At 41.1% G+C, this 27,976-nt stretch overlaps 1 protein-coding gene across 1 annotated transcript; it reads right to left on the bottom strand.

Annotated features, from left to right (window-relative positions):
- Nucleotides 1-4,038: 4,038 nt before the first annotated feature.
- LOC147481522 (uncharacterized) lies at nt 4,039-4,518 on the bottom strand. Its single transcript, XM_086578963.1, has one exon. The coding sequence runs from the start codon at nt 4,516-4,518 to the stop codon at nt 4,039-4,041; it is 480 nt and encodes a 159-aa protein (XP_086435089.1).
- Between the last annotated feature and the right edge of the window lie 23,458 nt (nt 4,519-27,976).

The following is a 27,976-nucleotide window of genomic DNA, read 5'->3' as shown; positions in this document are numbered from 1 at the left end:
GGCCGAAAGCACAATATACTGGTGACTTGCGGAGTGATATCATACTTCTATAAACTGATGATACTAAATAATGGAGACTGCACTCTCTCTGTTAAACCAGGAGTTGAACACGTCATATTATATAAAGGTAAAAACAACGACGACTACTGGCGTAAATATGCTATCCGTGTAACTGGTGGTGAGTGGGGTGATGTCACCTTTGATAATAATCGAAAGAGGATCCGGTCCGGCTTTTCTTTGTCAAAGGAGAGAGTGGACGTGGGACTCCCGTATCTAACTACTGTGGAACTAGATGCTGTGACAACCCTTATTGCACTCCCAAACTCCGAGAAACGCCCTGCGTCCATAGTTCCAGACCCATTATTAATCTCAGAGTATCTGACTATGTAACCAATGGAGTTGCAAGCTTTGGAGCCCGGAGTTGGGTATATTGGTGGGAACCCCGAAATTGCTACAACTTCGTACCCAAGGGAGGCCTTTATGGCAAAGAAGGTCCTTGGTCTTATTTCCAAGTCAAATTTTAACATAAAAAAGGGAGCTCCAAAAAAATCAAATAAACCTCCTCCCGAGGTTGTTAGGTTTGCGAAGGTGAGTAAGGCAATAAATAAAAAACATACCGAACGAGGAATTGGGCAAGCTTCCAACGCTACCATTCTCGATGAAGATGAAAATCCCATTAGAACTGAAAGTCTAGAGTGTGCTCAATCCTCAAGAATCAAGAGTACAGTGGAAACACCGAACCTTCAACTTTCTGTTTATGATACAAATAAGTCAAATCTTGAAGTGGGTGGTGACACTATAGGGGTAGATAGTAATGTCGAGTTCCTTTTGACTGATATTGAGAATGTGGACTTCATACAATCCGATCCGAAATTGATAACGAACCTCGAAAATGTGGAACAAACCTGCTCTGCCAGTATTGTATCTGACAATAACCGTGTTCCATCCATTGAGTCAAATAAAAGAAAATCACCTTCCCCAATTTCCCAAGATGAGGACATTCGCTTAAGGAAAAAGAGTAAATCGATATCTTTGAACTCTAAACTTACTCCAAACCCATTTGTTCCAGTTCCTAGAGTGCTTGGATTACCAGAGAACCCCTTGATTACTGACCAAGATACGCTTAAGGACCTTGGAGTTGCTTTGGGATTGGTTGAATCTATGGGACCTCCCAAAGAGAAAGCAAAACATAAAAGAGAACTTCGCGCAATGGCAGGCCTGGAACGAATGTGTCGACATATGTTGAAGGTAACCATTTTGTACTTCAATTCCTTACATCGTTTCCGGTTGTCTTTTTGTTTATATACACTAGCTCCTAATACATAAATTGTAATTCTTCTGGCACTGCAGGCTAGCATGGATGCGTCCATGACTTATGCTCTGTTGCATAAGAATCAGGATGAAATGGATAAATTCACAAGAGAGAAAGGTGACTTGACGAAGCAACTCCTCATATCCAACCAAAAGATTAAAAAATTAGAAGGTGATTATGATATAAGCAAGAGTAAGAATGAAAGCCTAGCCGATGAGATTGAGCAGGTCAGAGCCGTTCAGAGAGATCTTAGAAAGACTAGAGAGAAGAATAGGAATCTTGAAAGAGACCTTTAATTCACCAAACGTGAGCACCAAGAAGTTCTTAAAGTAAAAAACAACTTAGCCGAACGAGTTACTTTGACGGTTGTCGTGAGGCATGGCAAGCTGATCGAAACCGTTTGAATGGCGAGTTTGCAACGTTGAAGAATCAGAAGATGTATTATGAGGATAATACCACGACTTTACAAAAAGAACTGGACCCTTTAAAATCCGAGCTATCCGAAGTTAACAAAAATGCCGCGTTGACAGAACTAGAGTTGATAGACTCTCAGTTGATAAATAGGGAGTTAGGAGAAGCACTAAGCAAAGCTAATGCAGAGATTGAGCTACTGAGAGATCAACTTGCATCTCCTTCCAATTCCTTGCTTGCCCCAGTTCTGATTCTCAAAGCTCCTGAAAGGAGCGTAAAGGAGGTGAACGAATTCTACACCGAGCTAGTTGATGTGGTCAGTTCTGAAGCATACAAGAATGGTATCTCCACCGCTTGTCGCGTGCTTGACATTCTTGAACCAGAGTACGACAAGCGATATGGTGAGAAACTCGATAAAGCTTGGGCATCTGGAACCCTCCCTCACGATGATGACGTCCTATATCCCGATCTTGTGATTGATGTTGACAAACTTCATGAGAAGTTAGAGGATGATTTGGCCTCACAAAAGTATCAACAAGGTTTCGAGGGGAAGGTTTGGAAGTAGGTTCTAAAGAAGACCATGATGCAAATGTGCATGAGGCAGAGGAATTGACTGATAACTCGCCTGTAGCTCCTGAAGAAACCTGATTCTGTCCCGATAAGTAAATTCTTAAAATGTTATTAAGTTGCAATTTACTTATCTATTAGCAATTGACTTTTGATTAGCTATACTTGAGTTTTTATTTTGAGTTAAACTTTGCTAAATTTGTTTCAAAATAATCAAGTATGCGTGCTATGAGATTTCTTAACTCCGCTAATGTCCCCGAGGTTATCTGGGACAATAAAGAAAGGTCATATAGGAAAGTAGGGTATGCCCCTGTATCAGTTCCTGTAGAGACTGCAATGTCGACAAAGCTAATGCATAAATCGACACTTATAGACAAAAGGCATTAGAATTGCGCTTAGCTAGATAAAATCCAATCTAAGTGTAAACTTTCTTAAGCACACACATGGAACAACATATGAGATCTTTCACTCATTATCCAAAGAAAGCTTTCTTAAGGTTCTGATACAAGTTTGGCCAACATATGGGATCTTGCACCCAACATCCAAAAAGTATCCCAGCATAAAAATAATAATTTAAAAGAAACAACACTCTGAAAAGAGAAAGATAACTTTTATTAAAAATACTTGCAGAAATTTGTAGTGTTCCATGGGTAATACTCTAACAAAGAGAAAGATAACTACTATTGAAAATACTTGCGCAAGTTTGCAGTATTCCAAGGTTTAACAAAAACTTCACCATCCATGGATTTAAGATAGTAACTACCATTGCCAACTATCCTATCAAGAATATACGGACCTTCCCAATTAGCTCCTAACTTCTTAGGTGCGGAGTCCATACGAAGGACCAAATCCCTTTCCTTGAAAGATCGAGGTCGTACCCTTTTATCAAAAGACCTTTTCAGCTGGTGCTGATAAGATGCCAATCGTAAGGCTGCAGATTCTCTTTTTTCATCCAACAAGTCCAATTCCCGACAAAGAATTTCCTCATTGTCGAGGGTAAGTACTAAATCCGACTTCTAGGTAGTGACCCTCATCTTAGTAGGAAGGACAGCTTCGGTACCATAAGTGAGAGTGAAAGGTGATTCCCCAGTCGAACGTCGAGGAGTTGTTCGGTAGGCCCAAAGTACTTTAGGCAACTCCTTAACCCACAATCCCCTTCTCTCCATGAGTTTTCGTTTCAAATTATCCAAAATAACGTGGTTAGAGGCTTCCACCTTACCGTTACCTTGAGGATATCCAGGAGAAGAGAAAAGTTGCACAATGCCCCAATCTCGGCAAAAAACGTGTGTTTTGGTGCCCCAGAATTGTGTCCCATTATCAGAAAGAATGACTTTAGGTAATCCGAACCTGCAAATGATATTGTTCTAGATGAACTTCGTGACATCAACTTCCCTGATATTCGCTAAAGGAACTGCCTCTATCCACTTAGTAAAATAATTTGTTGCAACTAAAAGGAACTTCATGTTGCCAGGAGCTATAGGTAGAGGACCAGCAATGTCCATTCCCCATTGAACGAATGGCCACAGAGATGTCAGAGGATGGAGCTCTTCGGCTGGAACATGGATGTAGTTAGCATGTCTTTGGCAAGCATCACACTTCCGGACATAAGCCTCCGCATCTTTAAGCATATAAGGCCAAAAGTACCCCTGTCGGAGTATCTTGAGTACCAAAGATCTGCCCCCAGCACGATTTCCACATTCGCCCGAGTGTATCTCTTCAAGTAAAGTATGAGCCTCGGCATGAGTAGCTCAACGCAGGTGAGGTCCTAAGTAAGACTTCTTGTACAAGTTGTCACCAACAAATAAATAACGACCTACTTTGGCTAACAACTTATGTGCTTCTGTCTTCTCTGCCGAAAGAATGCCATCTAAAAGATAAGAACGATACGGATCCATCCAGGTCCCCACTGGAGCTTGCAAAATTGGAGCCATATGACAAACTAATTCTTTTTCAATACTAGGCGCTGACTGATATTCGACGGGAATGGAACGAGCTTCGATATTCCCAAGCAAAGAAGCTAAGTAGGCAAGTGAATCAGCATGCCTGTTGTCCAGCCTAGGCAAATTTATGAAATTTAGATCTTCAAAATGAGAAGTAAGAGATCTAACCAACTCCAAATATTGAGTTATATGAGGGTCTCGAGCTTCGTAACCACCCTCAATCTGTTGTACAACTAATTGAGAGTCGCTGAATACTGTGAGATGTAGTACTCCTAAGTTTAATGCCATAGACAAGCCCGCTAGCGTAGCTTCGTACTCAGTTTTGTCTAACCAATACCAATACCTGCTCCTTGGTCATTGGAAGATCCATCTACGAACAACTTCCAACCTAAAATATGACTCCAAGGTCGAACCTGACTATGAGGAAGTGAGTTAGGTTCGTCTAACTCCATATAAGTAGGAGGTGACTATTCCAAATCTGCTACCATTGCCGAGGTTGAGGTATCTAGAGGAAAATTGATCAAGAACTCAGCCAAAGCTTGCCCCTTCTCAGAAATTCTCGACACATAAATAATGTCAAATTCCCCTAATTGAATGGACCATTCCAAGAGACGTCTGGCCCTGTCTGGTCTTGCCAAGACCGACTTCAAAGGATACTCAGTGATGACTATGATGGTGTGAGCTTGGAAGTATGGTCGTAGTTTCTCAGCAACAAAGATTAGAGCTAGAGCTATTCTCTCAATCTTCGGATATCGTGTTTCGGCATCCAAGAGGGCTCTAATAACAAAGTAGACAGGCTTTTCGATATTCCTCTCATCAATTCGTCCTAATACGGCGCTTATGCCATGCTCGGAAGAGGCCAAGTATAACCCTAAAATGTCTCCTTGCTTCGGTGTAGTGAGCATAGGAGGGGAAGACAAATAATTTTTTAGGTCCTTAAAAGCCATCTCACATTCATCGGTCCAATCAAAGCGTATATTCTTCCTTAGTAACTTGTACAGAACCTGACAGTTATCCGAACTTCTACTAATGAACCTGTTAAGTGTGGCAAGATGCCCAGCCAACTGTTGTACCTCTTTCAGAGACCTTGGAGAAGGCATATCAAGAATAGCTTTGATCTAGTCCGGGTTAGCTTCAATTCCACGTTTAGTAACCAGATGTCCTAAGAATTTCCCGGAAGTAACACCGAAGGTACATTTAGCTGGGTTAAGTTTCATCTGATACTTCCTCAGGATCTGGAAAGACGCACGAAGGTGTGCAAGATGATCAGACTTCTGTTTACTTTTGATCAGGAGGTCATCGACATAGACTTCGACAAAATCACCGATATGATCTTTGAACATCATTGTGACCAAGCGTTGGTACGTTGCCCCTGCATTTTTTAAACCAAAAAGCATAACCCGATAACAATATGTTCCCTGTGCTGTGATGAAAGTAGTATGCTCTTAATCAGGAGGGTACATGAGTACCCTGTGCTGTGATGAAAGTAGTATGCTCTTAATCAAGAGGGTACATGAGTATCTGGTTGTAACCCGAAAAGCCATCACAGAAAGAGAAAATCTCATGTCCTGCAGTGGCATCGACCAATGTGTCAATACGAGGAAGAGGGAAACAATCCTTCTTACAGTGCTTGTTCACATCCGTATAATCGACACACGTTCGCCAGTTCCCATTCTTTTTCTTGACAGTGACAACGTTAGAGATCTAAGTGGGGTATGTGATATTTCATATGTACTTGGCCTTAAGCAATTTATCCACCTCTTTGTCGATAGCCTCAGTACGTTTAGGACCCATCTTTCTGAGTTTCTGCTTAACTGGCACGACGTTCGGATCCAAATTGAGCTTATGGCAGGCTATGGAGGGATCAATTCCAGGCATATCCTCATAACTCCAAGAAAATACATCTCAGAATTCTTGTAAGAAATTTATCAACTCTTCTCTAGTCTTCAGGTTCAACATGGTGCCAATTGAGACAAGTCAAGGTTCGGAACCATCTCCTATGCCGATTTCGTCAACTTGTTCCAATGTTGGTGGAGTCCTCCTCTCATCCGGCCCTATAGAATCTAATGTAACTATATCCAAATGTACCAACACGATGTCTTGAGAGCGAGACTCGTTCTGTAATTGCTATTTGGCGGGTACCAAACCTGCCCCCAGTGTTATTGGAGCAGTTCCGGAACCATTTTTTAGAAGAGCTGCGTAGCATCGCTTGGAAGCTTGTTAATCTCTTTTGATCACCACGATATTGTCTTTGTGAGGGAACTTCAAGGTTTGGTGATAAGTACTTGGAACCGCTTTCAAGTGATGAAGCCAACTCCTACCAAGAATAGCATTATATTGCGTAACTCCCCTGACAATCGTGAAGTTGACATTCAGAGCGACGTCAGCAACTTTGACTGTCAATTCAATCTCTCCTGCTGCATCGGCCATGTCACCATTAAATCCATACAAAGAAGATTTCACGGGGCGAAGTTCCGTTTCTAGAATCGGCATTTGTTTGAAAGCATGATAGTAAAGTATATCCGCAGAACTCCCAGGGTTGATGAGGATCCTTTGCATATCACACCCAACAACTTCTAAGGACAAAACCAATGCATCCGAGTGTGGAAAGAAAACCCCTTTAGCGTCGTCATCAGTGAAAACAACTGCGGAGTTAGATTCCTTGGTCAGTTTGGAAGTGACATTGTTAATGATTTGCAAATGCTTCACCTGTCTTTCCTGGTACCTTTGCCCTCTACTCAACTCTTCAAATGGGCGTTTAGAATTGCCCCCAGCAATCGTGTGAATCACTACCTTATCCGTTCTTGTAAACCTCGGTCTACGAGATCCTGAATTCCATGTTTAAGAGACCTACAATTCTTAGTTCCTTGATCGGCCTGTTTATGGAACTTACAGTACATGTTAGTATTCCTAGCTCCAATAGCATCGGGCTTCATCTTTGGAGGGTTCTTTAACATGTTCTTGTTCTTTATGGCATCAAAGATGTCCTCGTAAGGATGAGTTAAAGTGGTAAAGTCCCTATCCAGCGGGGGTAGTTGCTCACTTCCTGACGTGTCACTAATCTTCTGCCTCTTGGACTTATCTTGATAGGAATTCCTATCGAGTGACTTGTGCTCCAACTATGGTTCCTCGGACTTCCTATCATCATAATGACTAGCAGAGCTCCTACCAACAGGAGCGGAGGTGACACTGGTTATCACTCTTTTATGAGAAGAGTCCCTGTCCAATTGGTCTTCTTCCAGTTCCGCATACTTATCAATCCGAGCCTGCAACTCTGTCATGTTCGTAGGCTTCTTTTTCTTCAAAGACGTGTATAGACCAGAAGTGGGATCTAATCCCTTTATAAAGGCCACAATGGCGAGGGTCTCATCAACGTTGTCAACATGCAATTAAACCTCGTTAAATCTTTTGGTGAAATCCCTGATACGCTTGTCTTTTCGGATTTTCATGTCAAACAGTGCATCAGCGGTTTTAATGTAGGGTCGGTTGCAACTAAATTTCTTAATGAAATTGATGGATAGCACCTTAAACTCGTGAATGTTGCCCCTGGGTAGCTTCGTGTACCAGATGAGTGCCGAGTCTGTCAAACTTGAAGCAAAATACCGGCACAAATAATGATCTCTCTTAGAAAGACCCACCATTGCTTGACGATAACGGAGCACATGAGAGACTGGATCTACTTTGCCATTAAATTTAGAGAACTTCAGTGGTTTATAATCATGGAGGATGTATTCACTCATAACATGCCGTGAAAAAGGAGTTCCAATGTCACCCTTGATTGCTGACCGAACAACTGACTCATCCATCTTGGTTGGTTTTGAACCTCGTAGTTCCTCCAGTATTTGCGCCTTGAGCTGTGCAAGAGTAGTCGGTTCATGAATTGGAGTTCTCTCATTGTTGTACCTCGGACCTGGACTCTCATAGTTCTCATCTTGATGATAACGTGGTTCCAGTTCCCGACATCGAGTGGAGGAGTTTGCAAAACTGGATCGGGGAACTGAGGGATTCCGAGGCAATGAAGGTTCCCTTGGAACTGAAAGTCTTCTTCGTGCCGAGGGTGAGCTCAATAGTTGTGGATTCTGGGCAAACACATTCGGACGTCCATTCCTCGTACCTCGAGAACTTGAATACCAAGAGAAGTCAGTTCCATGTGAGCTCGAATGTTGGGTTGGATCCAAGTCCGGATTATAATCCAAATCTGGTTGGTCGATATGATACCCAACAAAGTAAGGGATATAAGGCGTAGGGACGTAACCCTCACCAGGGTCGAGACTTGGTGGCCGGAACTGCCCCCTCGCGTTCCCATCAGTAGGCAACACTCTTGGAGGTGAACGACCCTCCTGCGTGCGGTAGTAGTCTTGTAAAAAAACGCAAATGAGCCTCCTGTCGACCACGTTCGGCCATCACAGCATCCATGATGGCTTGGTTGGTTATGGCAGATTGGGGAGTATCATTGTTAGGCTCATCATTTTCATGCCCCTGTCCGAAACGACGATCTCCTCTACGTTCAGATTGTCTTTGAGAAGTAACATGTGGGTTATTGATCTCGTTATTCCCCTTATTACCTTGATTCGCGTTGGCTCTTGTAGTAACCATGATTTTGAATCAAAGTGAAGAAAAAATATATATATATATTTTTAAAAGAACAACAAACCCAAGAAAAATTGGTGGGTAGGAGAACTTAGAACCGAAAAAATTTCGACCAAGAAATCAAATCAATTCTGTATAGTAATCCCCACAGACTGCGCCAATTGTGTGATGATTTTTCCTAATCTAGAAACACAAATATTTTGTTGATGATCAAAGAACAATGAGAAGTATTGGATCAAGAAGAAGAAGAGATGTAGAAGATGATGAGTTGAACCAAGTTCTTTAATGGCTGCCTACGTATCCTGTGAATAGGAATCAAACTCAAAGCGTAGTTCAACTATTCTATTTATAAGAATAAATGAGGTTTCCCAATTAGTGTTTAATTAGGAGACCGTCTCTTGTTAAGTCTCATCTTGACTCTTCTAGAAGCCCCATGTTTCCCAAGTCAAATAGGTCTCCTTTATTGACTTAAACAACAGAAAACACATGTTTAGGTTCGGAGTAGTAGTTAGAGCTCCGAGCCTAGTAGTTGAGCTTTGGATTGGGAGTTCATAGTTAGGAATTGGTTATACGAACCTACTACTCCAACTAGTTCCAAAGCCTACGAACCTGCTCCAAACCTAGTAGTTGAGTTCTGGATTTGGAGTTCATAGTTAGGAGTTGGTTATACGAACCTACTACTCCAACTAGTTCCAAAGCCAAAGCCTACGAACCTGCTCCAAACCTAGTAGTTGAGTTCTGGATTTGGAGTTCATAGTTAGGAGTTGGTTATACGAACCTACTACTCCAACTAGTTCCAAAGCCCACGAACTTGCTCCGAGCCTACTATTCCGACCAACCAGTTCCAAACCTTCAGTTCTCCGAGCCTACTCCAACCACTTCCGAACCTCCTTTTCTTATTTCACTCCCAAACCTAGGAGGTGAGTTAGTCAGGACCTGGACTTAAAGTGTGTTCTGGTACTTCCTACCCACACTAAGACCATACCCGAGCGTTAAGAAGATGATACCATGTGTTACATATCTATTTGCTAAAATATGCACACACACTGTCCTATCCTTACACTCAATAAGCTTCAGTAGGGGTTATCCTAAACAAAAACATATAAGAGTATTCAAATATAGCTCCTTCAATTAATGAATATATATGGAACGTCAGAGTGGCTTACCTTTTCCTTTTGGTGGGTCTTTGACTTGCATCCACCCAAAAATTTATACTAAATGTTCTCATATAGTATGTACATAGCAATAGGAAACAAAGATGAATATAAGGCTTTGACACACTTGATTTGCCGAGATTACGCAAAAGAGGTTTAATAGGTCTTTCTTCCTTCCTTCCTTTCTGAACACATGGCAATTAAAACATGATCATTGAAATCCAATACACAATATGCAAAGTGAAATCAACACGCCCTATTAAAAGTTATTTAGCAGCAACGTTGAAACTATGGGGTTATCCTAAACAAAAACATATAAGAGTATTCAAATATAGCTCCTTCAATTAATGAATATATATGGAACGTCAGAGTGGCTTACCTTCTCCTTTTGGTGGGTCTTTGACTTGCATCCACCCAAAAATTTATACTAAATGTTCTCATATAGTATGTACATAGCAATAGGAAACAAAGATGAATATAAGGCTTTGACACACTTGATTTGCCGAGATTACGCAAAAGAGGTTTAATAGGTCTTTCTTCCTTCCTTCCTTTCTGAACACATGGCAATTAAAACATGATCATTGAAATCCAATACACAATATGCAAAGTGAAATCAACACGCCCTATTAAAAGTTATTTAGCAGCAACGTTGAAACTATGTTCTATCAAATCACACATGTGACCACACCAAATTCTCACTACTTGAAGAGCATGCACAAAAAGTACCACAAATTGAAAAAGGAGTACAACTAGTATTGAATAAAATTTAAAGGAAGACTAAACTAAAAGAATTCATCAGTAGACCAAACATGTTATATACTTGGATCAATTTTGGGCGCACATTACTCGACAACTATTATTAGGATATTTTGGCACACAATAACGATTGATACACGTAAATTGATAAAAAAAAAAAAAAAAAAAAAAAAAAAAAAACATAAGAGATTGAATAAGGTGAGAGAAAGGGATGGGAGATGAGAGGAAGGGATGCATGGAGGGAACTTTTTTTCCCCCTTAATTATCGAACGAACAATTGAAAAGGGCGTGGAATTGCTTTTGATAACCCTAAGCCTCCGAAGTTATAGAAAATCTTTTGAGTGAAAGATCTTTTGTGAAGGGAGAAGAAAAGGTTTTGGATGGGAAGAAAGGGTTTTTTGAGTTTGTTTTTTTCTTACGTAGACTTCCATTTTTCTCTCCTCTTTTATCGTATTTCCTCCTTGTTTTTCGTAACCCCTATTGTTTTTCTTAAGTATACCCAATTTTTTTTCGGTGTTAAGTCAAAGCTCCTAATATTTCTCCAGATACTTTTGAAATTGGCCGAAAGTTTCGTGTGTCAGGGAGGTGATTATAATTGGAGAATAGATTAAGGAGAATTAAACAAATGTAGGGAGGTGTTTTTAATTATTAGCACAATTTTTTTTAGGAGTCTCTAATATTGCTCGGTTTAGAAAATATAGTGATATGGTGAGGAGAGATGTCAGGTGCGAGCTTTTATATATATATATATATATATATATATATATATTTGGAGTTACTAAAGAATAATGAAACAGTACGTGCTAGAGAATAAGCAGCAAGCTAGAGAGGTAAATCTGTGATACAGGGTCTGTCGTAGTGGATTTGAATAAGGAAACTGTCATGCGCAAATATCCTCAATAAGATATTTCAGCATATAATTTCATAAATAACTTGAGATATCAACATGATTGTCAATATCTTGCTTTAAGTTCATGTGTTACAGAGAAACATGGGAAAGGAGGAGAAGGAGAAGAAGAAGAATAATAATGGACACGCGTTAAGACACCATTGGACAAGACTACAACTGGAGGACTATATAAAGGGATGATCAAGAGAGACAAAATTCATTCTATTTTTCTCTACAAAACTTGTACAAACCAGAGCAATAGTGAACTATTCTGAGTGATCTGTAAACCGCCATTGTTAAGCAATAAACTTGAATTACTTCATCTCAAATCTTTCAAACACATCATAAACATCACTATTCTTTAGAGAAACTCTCTTGAACATTACATTGGCGCCGTCTGTGATTCAAAGACAAGAAAAGTTGTTTCTTTTCTTTTTCTTTGAAGATCGAATCCTTTTGTAGACATTTGTGGTAAAGAGTAATCGTTTGTGTTCAAGGAAGTTCTGTGAGATCAATGGATTATTCCTCTTCTTTTCACAATTCCTCCAAAGCGTTCTACAACAAGTAAGGTAGTAGCAACAAATAAAGGAAGTACTTCTCAAGTGGCATCTAAAATTGAGGAACCAAGAACAAGACGTTCAGTGAGTAGATTATTAGAGGAAGTAGAAGAGATACAGGAGGAAGAGATATCTTTGCAAATCTTGTTAAAGAAGTTTAAGGAGTTGGAAAAACAAAACAAGGCTCTGATAGCAGAAAATAAGGCAGTGAGGGAAGAGAACGAGAGGCATGCAGTGGAAGATTTATTTGAGAAAGATGGGGTTGAGTCGAGTTCGGGTACTCCAGTAGCGAAGAAGAGCCATCTCGAGGAAGTGAGGAAAAACCATCTCGAAGAGGTACAGTCAGTGGCAAAAACGACACCAAAGGTGGTACAAGAGGAAGAAGAAAAACAAGCACCTCAGCCGATCACAAAAGAAATGGTGCAAGAAATGATGCAGAGACAATTCGGGGATCAGCTGCTAGAGAAAGTATCAGCCTCGGTTTGTAAATTAGTTGATTGCGTAGGTCGAAACCCTCTGAAAAAGGAGATAGAGAGGGTTCCATTACCCCTGAAATTCAAAATTCCTAAATTCACTCAATATGATGGGACTACAGACCCAATGGACTATCTTTTATGCTACCGCCACCAGTTCTCGATATATCATGGAACTGAGTATTGGGATTCGGTGCTATGTCGATCTTTTTCTTCAAGCTTAAAAGGCAAAGCACTAAAATGGTTTTATACAATACCTGAAGGGACCATTTCTTGCTTTCGTGAGATTGAGGAGAAATTCCTCACGAATTATGGTCATCAAAGGATAAAACCGAAGTAGGTATCGATTTTATTTCAATTGAAACAAGGAAAGAAGGAATCATTGAAAGATTTTTTCGCCCGATTCAAGACTGAAACTCAATCAGTTGAGAAGCTTGATGACTCTGAGATGACGACCATCATGGCTTTCCAAACGGGTTTGGTCCCAAGATCAGAGATGCACATGTATCTCTTGTGAAAGGAAGTGAAAAGTTTGCAGGTGTTGTATGCCAAAGCTAATAGAGATATTCGGGTGGAAGAAGGGATACAAGCAGCCACAGTGTAAACTGTAATGCAAGTATCAGAGTCAAGAAAGAAAGACAGGGATAATCAAGATCGACATGAGAATCGAGAATCCTCGAGGTCAGACAACAAAAGACCTCAGGAGAATTATACAAGTCAGGAAAATCAACCGCAGTAAAGAAGGAGGTATGAAAGAACACTAAAAGAAGAGTTGGATCCTAAAAAAAATTTCACCATCAATACCACACCTGAAGATATTTTAAGGAAGGTGGTGAAAGAAGATTTTGTAATATGGCCACAGTACACTCTCAAGTAAATAAAGGGTAAGCCTTATTGCCACTTTCATAAAGTCGAGAATCATGAGACAAACAGATGTTTGAAATTGTTGAAAGAAATTGATAGATTGATGAAAGAGAATAAGTTGCGAAAGTTCAGGGTTGATGTCAAACCAGCGGAGATTGCTACCATACATGAAAAATTCGTTGGCGTAATCAATATGATATATAAAGGGGAGATATCTCAGAACAAAATTATTTGAGACAAAATAAGAAAGATATCGACAGTAAAAGAAGTTCTTGAGGTCAATGTCGATCCCATTCCTGTAAATCAGAGTCTGATATCAGCCAGTATACCAGGAGCAATAATGTTCGTACCTGACGACTTGTCAAAGGTTATGTTGCCACATGATAATGCTTTGTTAATCACGATACGAATATCCGAATATGACGTTCAGAAGGTCTTGGTGGATTGCGATAGCTAGGTTAACTATCTATTCTGGAGAGCTTTTACGGGCATCGATCTCGATGAATTGCATCTAAAAGCCCCACAGTTCCATCTATATGGATTTAACAGAAGCTCCACGAAGCCAGTGGGGGAGATTAAATTAACAGTTCGAGCTGGACCTCAAACTATGATGACAAAGTTCATAGTCATCAAGCATCATTTAGATCACAATGCAATCTTGGGAATGAAGTGGATTCACGACATGCGTGCCGTGCCAAGTACTTTCTATCAAGTCATTTGATTCCCAACAACATACGGATTACACGAAATCAGAGGAGATCAGTCAGAATCTGAGAAGTGTAATTTTGTAACTGTTAAAGGTATTGTAGGGGGTTTTCTGAGTATCCCCTAATCCTCCTCTATGCCTTGTGATTCAAGAGCTCTCTTCTTGATCGAGAAGGGATGAGATGATTTAGAGTTCAGGGTTGAACCGCCTGGCAGCTGCCTACGTATCTCCTTGTTTATGCGGAGAATCAAACCCTATTTTGCGTAGTTCTTAAGAGCGAATCCTTCTAGTTTATATAGGAAGAGTTTTGAGAGTCTTAGGGTTAGGGTTGCCCTCACCGCTTGTGAGTTCCCTTCCATCTTCGGACTCTACCTTCCTATTAGGAATCCTCTCCTTCTGAAAGTCTGAATCTAGATCATATCTTATTAGAGGTAGGTTTCCTTGTTAATCATAATGTCCCATCGTATATGGGAAGATTATATCTAAAAGGTAACTTTTAAAGATATGCAATCACGATTCCTTCCTTATCATCAAAGACTGTCCTCTTTAGGTTCCTTCTGTTCAAGAACTGCCCATATCAGTTTCTAATGACTTGGAGAATTGTTATGCTTAGAGGTGGTCAGTCACGCGTCTGGCACATGTTTACCAAACACTCATGCTTAACACGAGATCACTTATTCATGGAACTGATCCGATGATCCTTTCTCATTATGGACATCCATAGTCCTGGGTTATTCCCCATACACGTGTCATCTGTCTAATGATGGGAAATCCATCTTACAGATGCCCCCTCTCATGCCACCTAACACATGGGCACTTGAAGCAACACTGCTTTTGGCACGAGAATATTTTTTATGAGCAGTTGTTGGAACTGCTTACGTACCTAACTAATTAAGGCAGTTTCATCCCGGAAAGACGCAATGCATAGGCTAATTGTAACCGGCCATCTTATTTATATATAAAGGATCTGGTGAGATAACCTATATCATCTTCTTGTCTAGCTTCCTCAACACACTAAACCTCTCATTCTCCTACTAGGGTTTACCTCAAAAACTTCAAACTTTCTCTCTTTTTCAATGACGCATCCAAATTGGTTACTCATAAACTTTGGGGATCTCTCATCTCTTGAGTTGATCAGGGAAAAATTCCATATTCCTGCCAATATTGGGCTGGAATGGGGAAGGTTATTTGATGAATAAGCCTACAAGGAAGTGGCACTCGTCACTATTGGCCAACTTAGAGCTGGTTGATAAGCACCCAAAACTGTAATATTAAACCCCGAGAGACATAATATTTTGGTCGATTATGTGTTTAATAATCATGTAATAACTATATTTTCGTACTTTTGCAGGTTTCTGCAATTAAAATGAATATAGGGATAAAACATGCATCAAAGTACAGGAATACGGAATATTTGGAGTTTCCCACTCGACCCCGTGAAGTCGAAGTTTCCAAAAGAACGTAACCGTCTTGAACGGGCCCACATATGAAGAAGCGAAAATTTTTCCGATGCTCAAATCGGATAAATCTAGGTGCCGACGCGTTGGCTAGTGAAGCCGCCAAGTACAAGAATCTGGGAATATTTGGAATTCACACTCAATCCCCGTGAAGCTCAACAAAGCCTGACTAGAGCCGAAGTTCCCAAAAGAACGTAACCGGTAACGAGCGGCCCACATATAAAGAAACAGGAAACTTTCGATGCTCAAATCGGATAAATCTAGGTGCCGACGTTGGCTAGTGAAGCCGCCAAGTACAAGAATACTGAGGAATATTGGAATTCCCGCCAATCCCCGTAAAGCCCAAACAAAGCCCCGACTAGAGCCGAAGTTTCCAAAAAACGAACCGGTCGCGTAACGGGCCCACATATAAAGAGGAGGTGAAACTTCCAAGCTCAAATCGGATAAATCTAGGTGCCGACGTTGGCTAGTGAAGCTGCCATAGCGATTCGGCTTACGATTTAACTCGCTAAGGACAAAAGTCGTAAAACGCCTAATTTTGGCGCCAATCGACGACACACTATGCGGGCCCGTAAGACATGATGAGTCAAAGATAGGCGGTGGGCAGAGAATGGTTTCAAATTGATGCCACCTTGCAATGAGAGAAGACACGTACCTGTTCAAGATGGAAATGAAATTAAGCAAAGGGACAAATATAAGGCACAAGCGGACGAAACTTTAAATAAGTTTTGTTTCATAAACAAAACTTAGTCACGTGAAAACAAAACCTCGACATTCAAAGTTTTGAATGTCTCAAATGGAGTAAATAGCCAAAAACCGAATTAAATGATCCTCCAGACATCCGCCTATATATATGAGGGGTTCGCCTTCATTATGAGGTCTTCAGCATATTAATGCTTTAGCTACGTTTAGTTTTTCTTCAGTACTTACCTTCCACCATTTTTATTTCAGCAGCTTAATACAGTAAGTTATTTTACCCTTAATAACAGTCATTTCTTGTCTTGTTTAATTTCTGTCCTGCATTTATTTACTTAATGTATACAGCAAGTTTTATTATTCCTACTATGATGATGAGCTAATCCCCCCCCCCTCAGGGGGAGGGTTATGCTGCTCGTGTGAAAATCCGGATTGACTCGTTAATATTCTAGAATCACTACTTAGGAATTAGGCATATAATTAACATCCGGTCCCAAAATGACCGAGACTGCATAAAGTTGAGGTCGATGCTCGATCGGAGTCTTCGACACGACTAAAATGTCGCCGCGACTCTCAGTGTCGATACTCTCCTCTCAATTCGTCCAAACTGATGTGAACTTGTGCCAGGAGCTGAAATAATATACCAGAGATGAGGTATTATTGAAACTCCTTATGCTAGTGAAATGCGACCTAGAGATGTGGGCATGCACTAGGGATCAATATCGACGCCGCGTCTCAAACGAGACTAATTAGAGATGTAGTGATTTAGTAATAAAACTGTTGAAAAATGATTCTTGCATGAGCATGATTAACTCTCCCTGTTTCTCTACTTTTGTTTACCTATATATAATCACCGTAGTAATTTATTTTATTTGCATTACCGTTATTTTAATTAAAACCAACTAAAAAGAAACCTAAAAATCCTACTCACTTAAAGTGTAACTCGGTTGTGAACCTATCCGAGCCCTAAGGTTTGGACGATCCCTTACTCGACCTATCCTACCAATCCCACGTGAGTAAGGTAACTTGACTAAAACGCACTATATACGGACGTTGGACTTTGACTTTGGACTTGGACTGTGGACCTCGGACTTTTGACCGTGGACCTCGGACTTAAGGAAATAAGTGGCGAAAACCAATAAACGCGTGTAAAATATATGTTTTATCAAATGCGCCACCGCACCGAAGGACTCTACGGACTTAACGTAATAACCGGAATACATCTATAAAACCCTCCCTTACCTCATCATCTTTTTAATTTTCATTTACATTTACAATACTAACTTTTTACCGTAATTTTTTCTACTAACAAATAACCGCGGAGCCAAGTTGTTTATTTTCATTAGCACACGATCTAAGTACTCCGTAGAGGGAATTTGAAGTACTAAACGGACAAAAGAGTCTCAGACGAGACTGAATTAGTAAGCAAGCGAAACTAACCTGGAGTATCAACAATCCGGTTTTCAGGTACATGCCACTTTCCTTTTCAGTACTCTTTTGGGCTCTTTGGTCCTGTTTTTTTTCTAGTAAGCATAAGCTTGGGAGTAGTCGACCGCTATACGAGGAATCGCGGGACGCTAGGTTTCAAACTCTTAAACTCCTCAAACTTTGTCGAGGATATTATTTGCTATAACCTGTTTTACCTCGTATATTTGTATGTTGGCATGAGAACTCTGTGCATGTAAAGGTGGTTTGTCATCATATATTCACGTAACACAATTAATATGATTCGAATATATTTTGATATATGCGTAGCGTCAAACCACCTGCTTAGAATATTTTTGTATGTGTATGTTACATCAATTCACGTACGCGGTATTCAATTGCATGAGTTCGTTCTCGACATTCCCCTAGCTCACGTATAACTTACACATAGTTGCACGTATAGGTAATATAGATTTGCATGGGTAGACTTTTTCACAGAACTAGTATATGTTAGTTAGTTTTTATTTTAGCATCTATCGTTTTTAATTGCATATTTCATAATCACGTCTCCATAATACACTAATTACGTAAATAAAAAAAAAATAAAAAAAAAAAAAAAAAAAAATCATAGTAATTAAAAATTTCATCTAAATCATCTTAATAACACCCCGCATAATACACCATCATAAATCATCATCCTATTCCATCAGTGCCTAAGAAACTTGAGAAAAAAATTGAGGTTGCCTAATTAAGGAACGTGCTAGCACTAACAACCTCCCTTAATTCTCTCGTAACACGGGCTCTTTGGAATATTCACACGCTATCCTAGCTTCCCCTTTCGAAAGTTAGCAATATTTCAGAAGACGTGCTTCAACTCCCTCCTTCCTAGCTTCTAAAAACTCCGGTCATTATTCGTTTCTTTATGAGCACTAAATTAAAATTCATATTTGTATGAGACTACGGTCCGGTAAACATAAGGAATTAGAACTTACATATCATCGTCGAAAATACAAGAAACAACTGTTTATGTTATCTCCTAGGCATAGTTCCTCCTCCGTAAATCAACCTCGTCAAACATCTCCGTTTCCATTATCTCCTTTAATTATGGCTGAAGAAAATCACACGGTCGAGAAACCCCTTTCGATTTCTATATCGCCTTTACGGGGAAGGACTCCGCTTCACGCATTAAACTCGACGCGATTGTAGGTGATTTTCGATTCCGCCAAACATTTTTGGTTTGTTACCTATTTACCATGGTTTAGACCATGAAAACCGTACAATCATCTTCGCCGGATGCAACAAGTAGTCACCACTTTCCGCCATCCGACCGTTACCAACTAACAAGTCTTGCTTAGGTTGTTTCCCTTCACCTTAGCCGATAAAGCTTCGGTCGGCTCGCCCGGACAAGCGCCCAATCCATTGATACATGGGCCAAACTTGTTCAAGCATTCATGATAAAGTTCTATACTCAGAAGAAAACTACAGAAATGCTTCAAAAGATTCAATTCTTTCGCAAAGAACCCCCAGGAATCCTTTTCGGAAGCGTGGAGCAGATTTACTGATCTACTTCTCGAATGTCCCCATCATCAACTCGACACCGCTGTATTAGTCCGTTCATTCTTTAATGGTCTCTCTGACCATCAAAAGGAAACATTAGATATCATGAACGGCGGTTGTTTCATGGACAAGGGCGCTACTGAAGCATACACTTTTCTTGAGAAACAGGCCTCACGAAGCACCCATTGGGGTAACACTGATTCTTCTAGATCTTCTAAAGACACTCCTACCAAAGTTACGTCTATGTTCGAGGTCAAACCCGATCCGGAATTAAAAACTCTAATCGAGTCCCTAAACAAAAAGGTCGATGCTCTTTCAAGACAAGTAAATGAACAAAACCCAAACAGTCATGGTCGCCAACGCTTCCCCATGCCCTCTTTGCTTAAGTCCCGAAAGCGCGCGATTCTTATTGTCCTTTGGTATACGAGTGTCCTCCCCAACCTTCTGAAGAGGTTTGTGCTTTCAACATCCCTAACGCACCTTGGCGACAACATCCGAATTTAGCTTGGGCACCCCCTGTCCAACAACAAGCTACTTCAGGTGGCAACAACGTTCCTGTACGACCACCCGCGAACTACAATTCCTATCGTCAAGGAAATCCTCCACAATTTCAGCAAGGGCAAAGTAATTTTCCCAACAACGCAAATATGGGATACCAAAACAACCGAAACCTTGTTCCCGCTAACCAAGGATATAGCTACCAAAATCAACCCGTGAATAACAACCGTGAACTAGTTCCTGCTTTGCTCCTTAGTATAATCCGCCCGATAAAACGGCTGAAACTTTCCGACGACATACATGAATCAATGAGAATCAAATCCTAGCTTCTATCCAACAAATCTCTTCATTTGTTAGCTCGGGATAAAAGTCAAAAGGCGTGTTCCCCGGCCAAGTAGTTCCAAACCCTAAGCCTACAAACACGCCTTTGAACTCAACAATGCACCGGGACCTAGTAATCCGAGAGCAGGGTGAGGTAAATGCCATTACGACTCTTCGCTCGGCCGAACCATCGACAATAATATACATATATGCGGACGAGAAATCGACGGAAGCCACGACTAACATCCTTCCAACTCCTACCCGCGAACCTATAACGGACGAAGTTGTACCTTCAAAATCTATACCCACGCCTCTAGGAAAAGATACCACCCGATCCTTATACGCGATTCCATCCAAAAGCTCGTTCCCCGCCCGTTTGGTAAAGAACAAACATGACGAACATTTTGATGAGATCCGCGGAAACCTTCAAAAATTTGACCATAAACTTACCTTTCCTAGATGCTTAAAGCATTTGCCCAAGCATGCCAAGTTTTTGAAGGACATGTGCACCACCAAACGACGCATGAATGTACCTCAACAAGCGTTCCTCATCGAAGCGGTTTCCCTCGATTACCACTACCAATGGTGTGGTAGAGTACAGGACCCAATTCGATTAACCTGTACCATGCACGCCATGACAAGTATACCGCCATGCGCTTTTAGACCTAGGTGCCGGTGTTAACCTACTTCCCTACTACTTATTTAAGCGGTTAGGTCTTCATGAATTGAAACCTACCAATATGACTCTGCAACTCGCGGATCGCTCCATCAAGTACCCAAAAGGCATAGTATAGAACGTTATAGTAAAGGTCCAAGATTTTTACTATCCGGTTGATTTTGTCATTCTAGATATCCGGAAGTAGCTTGTGACTCCATCCCTATCATCTTGGGACGTCCTTTCCTGGCAACTGCCAATGCTCTCATAAATTGTCGGGACGGTTCAATGACATTGTCTTTTCGGGAACCTTTTCGTCGAACTCAACGTGTTCAAATTAATGAAACAGTTCCGATCCTATAATGGAGGCTTAGATTAGCTTGGTTGATAGTCCGGAACATGATTATTTCGCAAACTCTTTTCCCCGGACGAGATACACCAATTTCTTTCTTTTGATAATCCGAGTTTGACGATGACTGCGTACATAAGGGATGTCCATGCATTATTAGAGTCGATACCACTATTTGACCCTAATGCTTCGTCTGCAAACTAATTGAGAAGAACCGATTCGCTCTTTTCCATTGAAGAGATGATCCCTCAATTTAATCCTTGATCCCCAATCCTCCAACTCCGGATTTAAAACCTCTACCCCTGATTTGAAGTACGCACATCTCGATTCGATGGTAGTCACCCTATAATAATTTTCGCTCACTTGACTACGAGACGAAGAGACACGCGTTTGATTCATGTCATTCGTGAACACCGCCCGCCATATCGGATGGTCCTTAGATGATATCAAGGGAATAGACCCTAGCATATGCACGCATCGTATACATCTTGATGATGGCACAAAGACATCACGAGAACCACAACGCCGCTTTAATCCCGCTATGAAGGAAGTAGTGAGAGAGGAAGTTCTACGTTTACTTGATGCGGGTATCATATACCCTATCTCAGATAGTGAATGGGTTAGTCCTGTCCACGTTGTTCCCAAAAAGTCCGGCATTCAAGTTGTGCAAAATGAAAATGGTGAGTGCATCTCCACTCGCATTCCTTTGAAATGGAGAATTTGCATCGACTATCGCAAACTTAATGCCAGAACCCGTAAAGATCACTTTCCTCTCCCATTCATTGACCAGATGCTAGAACGTTTAGCCGGTCATGCTTACTACTGTTTTCTTGATGGCTATTCCGGATACTTCCAAATTGTCATCGATCCCGCCGATCAAGAGAAGACAACTTTCACGTGTCCCTTTGGAACCTTTGCATACGCATTTTAATGCCTTTTGGTCTTTGTAATGCTCCAGGCACTTTCCAACGCTGCATGCTTCACATTTTCAGTGATATGGTGGAACGTTATATGGAAGTCTTCATGGACGACTTTTCCATTTACGGAAATTCCTTTAACGACTGTTTATCCAACCTTTCCAAAGTTTTAACGCGTTGCGAGGAGAAAAATCTGGTACTCAATTGGGAGAGGTGTCATTTCATGGTTACCAAAGGACTTGTTCTAGGTCATATTGTTTCAAAAGATGGGATAGAGGTTGATAAAGCTAAAATTGTTAAAATTTCTTCGCTACCCTTTCCACGCACAGTTCGGGATATCCGTGCCTTTTTAGGCCACGCTGGGTTTTACAGGAGATTCATTCAGATTTCTAAAGTTGCTCGACCTTTAACCAATCTCCTGCTTAAGGATGCAGTATTCGACTTCAATTTCAATTGCAAACAAGCTTTTGATACTCTAAAAACCGCTCTGACTACCGCTCCTATCATTCAACCCCCTGATTGGTTTCAACCATTCGAACTGATGTGTGATGCTAGCGACTTTGCTATTGGTGCCGTGCTAGGCCAACGACGTGACGACAAACCCGTTGTCATTTACTACGCTAGTAAAACTCTTAACGACGCTCAACGTAATTATACCACAACTGAGAAAGAGTTCCTAGCTGTTGTCTATGCTTTGGATAAGTTTCGCCCCTACCTAGTTGGAACATCGACCATAGTATATACTGACCATGCCGCAATTCGGTACTTACTCGCGAAAAAGGACGCAAAACAACGATTGTTCCGCTGGATCCTTCTCTTACAAGAATTCACCCTGGAAATCAAAGACAAGAAAGGAACCGAAAATGTCGTAGCCGACCATTTATCAAGGCTGGTTGGTGACATCGATAGTGATTCTGAAGCTATCGGTGATTCCTTCCCGCATCTAATACTTGTACTCTATTTTCTCATCCCCATGGTACGGATATCGTTAACTACCTAGTTACCGAGGAAGTCCCTCCTTTTGGTCACGCCCCGATCATAAAAGTTCTTATCCATCGTAAAATATTATTTACGGGATGAACCCTACCTCTTTAAGTATTGTTCCGACCAACTCATTCGTCGCCATTTGCATTCCCGATTGGGAACACACCGACGATTATCCTTTGCCATGAACAATCTTGCGGAGGTCATTTCAGTGGAAAGAAAACTGCGCGCCAAGGTGTTACAATGTGGTTTTTATTGGCCTACCCTTTTTCGCGATGCGATGCACCTAACATCGCGTAGCTTGCATTCGTTGTCAACACCTAGGTCGAATTACCAAAACGAAATATGATGCCCCTAAATCCTATCTTGATTGTGGAAATTTTTGATGTTTGGGGCATTGATTTTATGGGACCCTTCCCTATTTCTCAAGGTTTTCTATACATTTTAGTCAGCTGTAGACTATGTGTCCAAATGGATTGAGGCACTCTCGATGTCGCTCAAATGACCATAAGACCGCCGTGAGATTTGTAAAAGAAAACATTTTCTCGCTTTGGTGTTCCCAAAGCTATCATCGATGATGGGGGTACACATTTTTGTAACAAAATTTTTGGGTTTTAATGAAAAAATATGGAGTTACTCACAAGGTTGTTACTCCATACCACCCACAAACGAGTGGCCAAGTGGAAGTCTCCAACAGAGAGATAAAGTCTATTCGAGAAAACTGGTCAACCCATCAAGAAAGGATCGGTTCTACTTTTATCGGATGCCTTGTGGGCATACCGAAAAGATTTTAAGACACCTATAGGGATGTCTCCTTACCGCATTGTTTTGGAAAACTTTGTCATCCGCCCGGTTGAACTTGAGCACCGCGGCCTTTTGGGCCATCAAAAGCCTCAATTACAATATCATCGAGGCGGTGAGAAGTTTAAAAACTGCAATTAAATGAGTGGAGGAGATTCGAGTGATGCTTATGATCTCGAAATCCTACAAGGCTAATATGAAAAGAGTGCACGACAAGCACATTTTGGCGTAAAGGGTTTCAAAATTGGCCAAAAAGTTTTATCAGCATAACTCCAGATTACACATCTTTCCCCGTAAATTGAAAACACGATGGTCCGGTCCTTTCATTGGTCACCGTGAAACATTATGGGGCAATCTCTTTGCTTAATCCAAAAGATAACAGCTGAATTTCAAGTCAATGGACAACGCCTAAAACATTACCACTTAATTACGCCACCAGATGTTGAACGGACTCTTCTTGGAATCCCGCTTTTAATCGACTAGATGTTTTCATTTGGCATACTCAATCTTGTTTCTATAGAGGGTACGCCATTTTGGTAGCGGGCCATCTTCTATCTTATGATCTCCAAAGTTCTTTGAAGTGTGTGGTTGCAAGCGCCGGAACCTTAGTCCACGAAAACTCTTTTACAGAACGGAGTATAAATGTATTCTGTACCACGAGCAAACGTACTTTTCGGTAAACGATGGGTACCTAAAATTTCAACTCCTTCCTTCTCTTCCCTTTTCTACTCTCTACCTCGCGAACTTCAGCTAATCATTTGGTGTAAGTCTCACTCATCACGAATAGGGAATGGTCGTAGTTCTTTTGCTCAGAAACGACGCGGCGCTGAAGGGATGGGCTGGTGTATGCATTGCCAAACACCCTTCTTCCTTCCTAGGCCGGACTTCCTATCCGATACTAGCCGCTTTAAGGTATACTTTTGTCTAACACCAAACGCGCAGGATAATCTTCGTCGCCGCTACCGCTTTCTCCTGTGTTGGGATTCGCCTCTTGAGAATCGACGATAAAAGACTCGATTCGTCTTAAGAATCTGACGTTAAAAGACTCGATTCGTCTTGAGGATCTGACGTTAAAAGACTCGCCTTGTAAATATGTTTATTTTGTTACCTTTTCCCTTTGCATTAAGTTTTGCACAAGGGATTCGTGTCAAACCTCAGATGTTGCATACTTGGAACACAAACGGGCAATGGATTCCACTAGACCAACCCTAGAATTGGTTACTTTGAGTCCCATGGAGCGGTTTGAGGATAGCCGTATGTAAAAAGGGCAATTTTATTAGATCAGAAGCAAGACGACGGGTCCAGATGGTACCGCCCCGCCCTAACCCCATAATACATAGAGGTGAAGCCACACCGGCTGGATTGGGTTCGCCTCCAGAGCCGACATGACAGCTTGTCTATGATTTAAGATGGTGACTCCCCCGACATCTAGTGTTTTTCATGTATATCTCCCTTTGTATGTAAATAAAACCCTTACACTTTCTTTAAAAAAAAAAAAAAAAAAAAAATTGTGGCTTTCAAGAATGACTCATATAATTGGATAGAATTTTTCGTGCCGATCGCTTTGATATTTCATTCGGTCCAATTCGAGTCCAAACGAGTCGTACGCGAATTAGATTTTTAGGTTTAAATCGGGCTTTAGGCTTGATTTGGGCTTCGAGAAAAAATTTTGGCCCAGCCCAAATATCGATTTCTCGGTCCATTTAAACCCAAAATACCCGATCACACGCTGGCCACAAATCCACGCTTTCGCCTTCCTAAAACCGGATCTTTGCCCCTCGAATCGGGCCTCGCGACGAGACAGCCCCACTAAAACCAGTCTCGCTACGAGACCCTCACAGTTCGATCAAGATTTCCTTCCGCCGATCATCCCAATTCTTCCCTCATCAATAATCAATAGCCATCCTCCCTCTTAGATCAGAAATGGCTGGAAACAGACGGATTTGTGGAAAAAATTTTTGGAAATTTGTTTGAAAAACGGATGTTTGCTCCATTCTTTGATCACGAAATTCACTCTAGAGGATGGGAGAGTTTGTTATATACCAATGGAGGGCTTTATTCTAAGGATTTGGTGATGAAATTCTACGACAATGGAAGCTTTAATGGCTACCATTTTGGATCACCGCCGAGGGTGTGCGCTTTAACTTAAGTCACACCGGTGTTGCTCTCGAGGGATCACGGGCATTCCATCGGGTCGACCCACGGATCGACTTTCAAAGAGCAGTCCGCGGTACCCACGGACTTACGACCTAATGCTCGACACGCTTTATCGAGGGAGAGTACAACATCGACGGAAATGCGCCAGATCAGCCGGCGCGACGGAACCAGCTAGCGTTGACTCAATGGTCGGATCAACGCCATTGGCACCTCGAAGCCTTCCGACATCAACAAGACCTTCCTCCACCTTCTCTCGATCCTTCAGATTTAAAGGGTAACTTCTCGCATCGTTACCTTTCTTTTTGATATTATCACACATGCCACTCTTAGGTCAGCCCCTTGCCGCTCTAGTAACGCAAGTCATGATTAATCCGGGCTTTCTATCCGCCACCCCACTACTCCCTATACCACAATATGAGAATATGCTGGTCTTTAAGAAATGCATACAAGACCCTTTGGGAACCCACAAAGCACCTAGGGCTGCCGAAAGCACGCTTAGCGTAGGATCCTCTCACCCACCATACTTTGATGAGACTCGCCATGAGTAAGATCACCCAACCCATAGAGGCCCTACGCGGCAGTGAAAAGTTGGTCCGAGAGACATGTACACTCGCGTGTATCGATGAGACGCACCTTTGGGTGAGTTAAGGACCGATATGACCACTCGCCACGAAGTCGATGATGAGAAGCATGGGTGAATTCCAGCAGAAATGAGAGCCTCCATGACTACATTTTTCAGACAATATGCTTACTCGCCGTAAACCAGGGCCAGCGAATGTTCATGGCGAAGCCAAAGATCGATTTCAGTGCTCGTGATGGATACTCTTGGTGATATCCAGAGCAGTTAGCCTCCACGGAGCTCAGATCGCACGACGTCCGCAGACTCCCTCGGTTCTTCTTTCGCAGCCCCGAGGACTCTACTAAACACTTGAGGATCATCAAGAGCTAGTTTTATTTTTTTCTGGTCTTGTATAATATTTATATCGATATTTTATTTACGATTTGCACTTTCTAGCTTAATAGTAGATGGTTCCTAAATATTTTTATCTTGATATATTAGCTATATATATCTAATAGTATATAGGTAGGAACATATATTGCTAATAATAAATTATATACATACATATATATATAAATATATTTCATATGTCATACTTAAACAACAAATTTTAACGAATTAACACGCTCAGAAACCGATAATGAAAACGAAAAAAAAACGGTCAGAAAACGGTCATGAACCACATCTAAAACGGTCATGAACCACAACTAAAAACGGTCGAAAACGCGGTCATGACCACATCTAGAAAACGGTCGAAAAACGGCAAATTTCTTTCTATAAATAAGTTCACCTCTTCCTCCATATTCACTCATTTCTTATTCTTCCCTCTACACTTCTTATTCTAAAAACGCTTTTAGATCACTCCAAGTTCAAGATTCATGGATGCACTAGAAAAGTTTTTGAGCAAAGCAGCAGACTTGAATATGCTACTCAAGTTTTCATGCTAGGTTATTTTGTTATAGGCATGTTGTTAATGTGGCATATTATTCTATCTAATATTTAGGTTTGTAGTTAAGTTATCGTGATCATTATGTTGTGTTTCCATACCATTTATACGTTCTTACATCCTATTGTGATAGTATATCTACATTTTTCCTTGTCCTTCTAAAAAAAAAAAAAAAAAAAAAAAAAGGGGCACTCCTTGTCACATGCCCCATTCTTCTCATCCACACTTCATCCACTTTTGCATATCTTAGAAGATACACGTGGTATAACTACCCCGTGGACACCTCAAACGTATCTTTTACATTTTCGGATGGGTGGCTATTTATACCAAGGATGAGCACCTCAAAATATTTAACTTCCTTTTTTTTTCCAAAATAATTTTTCACCATCCATCTTTAATGGCCCTCACTCGAAGTTTCGCGGCCTCGAGCAAAAT

The sequence above is a fragment of the Coptis chinensis genome, chromosome 8 (genome assembly GCF_015680905.1).
Source record: "Coptis chinensis isolate HL-2020 chromosome 8, ASM1568090v1, whole genome shotgun sequence".
Taxonomy (NCBI): Eukaryota; Viridiplantae; Streptophyta; class Magnoliopsida; order Ranunculales; family Ranunculaceae; genus Coptis; species Coptis chinensis.
This window is presented reverse-complemented; position numbering and strand designations above follow the sequence as displayed.

What these genes read in the sequence shown, in the direction of transcription:
- LOC147481522 (XM_086578963.1), bottom strand. Translation starts at nt 4,518, where the DNA reads ATGGCATTAAACTTAGGAGTACTACATCTCACAGTATTCAGCGACTCT.